Consider the following 5,678-nt stretch of genomic DNA (forward strand, 5'->3'; position numbering starts at 1 on the left):
AAAGACTGCTTTTGCCCCTCCAGGGGGGGGGGGTATCTCTGGCAGATTTACTACATGTCATTTGGCTTGCAAGGGGACCATACAACCTTTCAAAGGGCTATGGATGAAATCCTTCAGCCACACCAAAAGTATGCAGTTGCCTACCTAGACGATGTGGTCATTCTTAGTACAGACTGGGAAAGTCATCTACCCAGAGTTCGGGTGGTTTAATATATATATATATATGTGTGTGTGTGTGTGTGTGTGTGTGTGTTCTGTGCAGTGCAGTATGTGCTTTGTACCCTGTGTAGTTTGGACTGTGTTTTTTGTTTGCCCTTTGTTGTGTGTGCAGTGTAGGCAGTGTGATGTGTTTGATTTGTGCAGTGTGTGCTTTCTGCCATGGGTGCTATGGGTTTTGTGCCATGTGAGCAGAATACTCTGTGCTGTGTAGGTAGTGTGTTGTGGGCTGTAAATAGGCCAAACCTCTATCCATTAACTTTCTGAGAGTGCAATGACTCTAGTGAGGGCACAATAAGATACATTAACATATTCTTAGATAACACTAAGGATTGTATTTAAAAAAAAATTATGATTAATCATAAGTTATCATAGTTGCCAATGTCTTTTAGTGCTGAGCATCAGATACAGCCCTAATACTCTGCTTCATGTGCAAATTGTTTGTCTGCATCACCAGCAATCAGAGTTCACTGTGTATGAACTTTCCCATAATTATTTTGCATGGCACAATTTTAATGCAGAGATTATTATGATCACACTTAAATATATGGTAGGGAAGTTATAATCACTAGATTAATTAGTAGGTGATACAATAGTAAATGCTGGAGGAAATTCCCATGTGACACAAGAATGGCTCTCCCTACTGACCAGACTAAAAATATAAATTTAGGTATCTATCAGAACCCTGGACAGTGCTCCACAAGACAGCATTACCATCCATGCTTTCAAAAAGGCAAGTGTTTTTTTCTCTTTGTCTAGTCTACTCCAGCCTAAAATATTCAGCTTTGGAAGGGACAGCCTTGGTGGGATAAATCATCCACCAGCATTTTATGTCTTTTGGAGACTCTACTGGTCTGTCATTAGGGAATCTTTTTATCTATTTATTGATTTGATTTACTAAGGGCAAACAGACTGTTCACTTTTTAAGCGAATTTGCAATTTGCAGGAGAAGTTTCCCCTTAGTTTGATGAATTTTACGAAGATTTGCTGGCTTTCATCATCTACTCATGTGCAGGCAAAAGTACTGTTTTTTATGTTCCTTGCATGTGATTGGGTATTCTTTGTAATGTGAAATTTCACCACATTCACCAAGCTTGGAGAAATGCCTCCTGCAAAGTTCAAATTGCAAAGTCCCTTTGCCTTTAGAAAATCGACCCCTATCATCATCATCATCGTTTTCTCTCTCTTTCTCCCTCTCTATTACAGTGAGGATGCTTTCAAAAGTAATGAAATGCATAGTTTTTGTTTATCAATTAATAACCTACAAAGTGCATACACAAACAAAATAAACTAAATCAAATTAGTATTTGATGTGTTCACAATTTGCAATAACACAGCAAATTGTGAACTATCGTCCCAGGTACTGTATACAGTTTAGTATTTGGCAGCCATATGGGCCAGTACATGATTAAACATGAATTTATACCAAGCAGGTGCTAATGCTCAACATATATAAAACTATGGCTAGGAACGCAAATGAGGGTTTGCTGCTTAATCCTAATATGTAGCATTTCCAAGGTGCGTAATAAATGATTGTATCCAGCAGCTGTAAAATCTGCATTACATTTTTGTTGAGTGTTATGGTGACCTGAATTTTTCATTTATAATAATGTAACTATATGCAGATGGTGAACTTTAGGTTAAGCAAAAAAAATGGAAGTGCACAGTTAATCTAGAATTCGTTTATTGTGTTATATAGACAAAACCAATATTTACAATATCATTGCAGAAATGAATACCTCTGTCAGTGTGTTTAGCTTTACCATGTAGACTATTGTTCAATCTTTGCAGCTATTTTAGGTGGCTTACAAATGTATTTTATCTTTAATGGATTACTGAACATTAGGTCACCTTTGTACTGGAAAATATATTTTATACCCATATATTAAAGGTATAACATGAATATGATTCCGTTCCCCACACTGATCATGGTTGCAATGCTTTGCAGGCTCAACTGCAAAAAAAATAATAAATGCATGTTTTTTAGATTTTATTAATGTGTGTGCATTTATTACTGATTTGTAAAAGCTAGACTATGCTTAGCCTACTTAGATTCTACTAGGTTTTTAAGGCTTCTTTATATTCTTATGTAAATGTTGTTAAAATTGTTTAATATACAGAAAAGTAAAAATGGTATTAACTGGCCTTTTAACTCTGCAGGTTAAAATGAGGTTCTGCATCCAGCTGGGCATTGTAATTCTTCCCCTGTGCTATATTAGATCGCTGGCATCCAGATGTCTTCTCTCCAAGTCCCTTCTGGCAGATTACACTGAGGAAGGGGACATCACTCTGGGGATGATCAATCCAATCCGTGCCACTTTAACTCAGACAGTGTTTACCTTCTCAAGTCGCCCTGCTCCACGGTCATGTGACCTGTAAGTTATACTGGTCAAGTGTTAGGTAGTCGTAAACGTAATGGCAACCCACTGTAATTATAATACATTATAATAATATAATATATATTATAATTATCACAATACTATTACTTGGTTGAAGGAGATGGTCTAGGTAATGTTTAACCACCAGTCCAAGAACTGTTGGTAATCTACAGACAACAGTTTGCTGCTGTCTCGTGATGAAATAGTTGAGCACATTTACAGCTTTAAAATAAACATGTCTATTCACTAAAGGGTGAAGCATTTGGAGAAGGCAGGAGAAGTGAACAATCTTGGACAACATAGTTGAACTGGAAAGTTAAATCAGCTATTTTGGCCTAGATTGTTCACTTCTCCTCTCTCATAAGTGAATAACCCGGAAAATGCATGAATAAGGTGGTCCTGCTTTTTTCATGAGGGCTACTAGGTTTTTTTTTACATGAAAAGGTTGGGAAGGATGATGACCAGAGCATTTGTTACCTTTTGTAAAGTTGAAGTCCATTTAAAGCCTCTAGTTTTTTTCCTTTTAGAGACAGTAATTTTAAAGGCAAATTGGCATGTTAAAGGTCTTAAAAGAACTGTAATTTACCTCTTTTGTAATGGTAAGTGAATCTGGGAAGTTGAGTTTCTCCTGCACTCTGTTGAAAGGAATAGGAGGGACTGAGCAGGGTTTTTACATGATTTCCCTAAGCTCCTGCAGACAGAGCATTCTAAAGGGCTGTGGATGGTGGCTACAGTAAATTAGGTCTTGTGCAGATGGGCACATACAGCACACATTCAGGTACATTCGGCTTGCATTTTAGATTTCTAAAAGAGAGGCTTCTCAACTCCATCTCAGCTGCTTCAAGCTATTTTGAGCTGCTTTTGAATTCCTGTTGCTTTGTCTGCAGAAGAAAAAACTGTTAATTTGCAAACAAATGCCCTTTACAAAAACCCTTATCCAGACTGAAAATAAATATTTAGAAGATCAGAACAGACTATTTAGAATTGATTTAGAACAATTAACTACTGAACATTTTTGACCCCCTTCCTCAGGTTCATTTCAGAGCTGTATAAGTCAATCCTGGCTTTACTCTTCGCCACAAAAGAAGTGAATGACAATCCAGATCTCCTGCCAAACATCACACTGGGGTTCCAGATGTATGATTCATGTTTCTTTGAAGCCACTTCCCTTCAGGCTACTATTCAGGTGACATCAGGGAGGAGAAACTGGATTCCAAATTACCACTGTGGGCCGCAGCCTATTGTCCCAGCTGTTATTGGCGATATATCATCTTCCTCACTGGCACTCGCAAGACTGCTGGGTCTCTGGAGGCTACCTCAAGTAAGCAGAAGGACCTTAAACCAATATGTAAAAGTTTTATCATACATTTCTGCTCAAAAGTCACTGAATGGTAAATTCCAGGATAATCCTAGAAAATTAAATAATAATCATTATTATTTAATGAGTCACAAAATATACTGTTTACCTGCTTACTTACCTTCCAAAGCACATACTTTGCATGTGTGACAGTAATATAGGTTCTTCTTGGAATTTATCTCAGCACCCTGTCCATCCTCACTGAATTTAACTCTTTTTAATACACTCAGAATTCTGATGGCTGAGTTTTACAGGGGGCTGGGAAGCAATGGAAAAAAATCATACTGTCATTACTCTACAGGGCTTTCTTCCCAAAAGCCATAACTTTCCATAACTTCCCCCGATGAGAGCTAACACTTGTGAAATAACTTCATGCAAGGTAAATAAATGTCTACATATATGAGGCTGGAGCTGCTCACTCAGCCTGTGTTTCTTGATGCCAGCTTTGCCAAAAAGGACATAAAGGCTTGGTTTGCATGTCTCTCTAACTACTCACCCTATAGGAGTAATAACAACCTTGTGATTCAGACTTGATTCAATGACACATTACTACATTGGGGGGATTTATTAAAACTGGAGAAGACAATATCTGGAGCAGCCCTCAGCTTCTATTATTCATTTTCAAAGCTTAACTGAACAAGCTGAATAGATAAGCTGATTGGTTGCTTTGGGCGATTGCTTTAAAATTTGCCTGCTCCAGTTTTGATAAATTCCCTTTATTATATTTTATGATGACAATGTTTTTTTGGTAGTTTAAAGTTTGTATCCCATGTATGTATTTCCTTGCTAATCTTTCAAATTTGACTGAAATTAGTTTTTTTTTATTCTCTTTAATCTTCTTTAATGAATATTATTCTTTATGTATCTGCAGGTGAGCTATATTGCTTCACACCCATCTTTGAGCAACAAACTGGAGTTCCCTTCATTTTTAAGAACCACAATTAGTGCTGGAAGGCAACCACAAGCTTTAATAGAAGTGTTCAAAAAATTAGGGTGGACCTGGGTAGGGGTGGTTGTTTCCTCAATAGACTATTGTCTCCAAGGAGCTATGGCCTTTCAAAAAAATGCTGCCAGAAATGGGATTTGTATTTCATTTTTTGAAACCATCTCCTTTGGTCTCACTGATAAAAGAATGGCAGTCTTAGTAGCAAATATCCACAGATCAACAGCAAGGGCAATTGTTCTTTATTGTTCTCCTGCAGATGTTAGCATGATCTTTTTGGGAGTCCTTCAGCAAGACCTCACAGGGAAAATATGGGTTGGAATAGAATCTTGGTACACCACACCTTTGACACAGTATAACAAGTTCTGGAAGTTACTTAATGGCTCAATAGGGATTGCCAAGAGCAGAAAAATTATCCCGAATTTCTCCAGCTTCCTCCAAACTATTCTTCCATCCACCTATCCGAGGATGTTGTCCATCTGGCAGTTCTGGGAGACTTTGTTCAAGTGTAAAGGGACTGCTGATATTTGGAATAATAGTATAATAAAATTGTATGACAGCAACAAGACATGTACAGGTTTAGAAAGGATAGTAACTGATGATGCCACAGAATTCAATGACCCGACATCACAAGCTGTATATATGGCCCACAATGCTCTCTATGCCATTGTTCATGCTCTTCATAACCTACTGTTTTGCAAACCTGATGGAAGGCGTTTCACAAACAAATTTTGTGCTGATAAAAAGGATATCAAACCATGGCAGGTATATATATATATATATA

The 5,678-nt window shown here is 37.5% G+C and overlaps 1 protein-coding gene across 1 annotated transcript in view; it reads left to right on the plus strand.

Annotated features, from left to right (window-relative positions):
• The window catches only part of LOC108789343 (extracellular calcium-sensing receptor-like), a 21,747-nt gene that overhangs the window by 9,232 nt on the left and 6,837 nt on the right, over positions 1-5,678 (plus strand). The window contains exons 3-4 of the mRNA XM_018559321.1: positions 2,377-2,591; positions 3,627-3,780. Of these exons, the coding sequence (XP_018414823.1) occupies positions 2,377-2,591; positions 3,627-3,780 (369 nt within the window). The remainder of the gene's footprint in view (positions 1-2,376; positions 2,592-3,626; positions 3,781-5,678) is intronic.

Source organism: Nanorana parkeri, unplaced genomic scaffold, assembly GCF_000935625.1.
Source record: "Nanorana parkeri isolate BGI_ZX_2015 unplaced genomic scaffold, ASM93562v1 scaffold389, whole genome shotgun sequence".
Lineage (NCBI taxonomy): Eukaryota > Metazoa > Chordata > Amphibia > Anura > Dicroglossidae > Nanorana > Nanorana parkeri.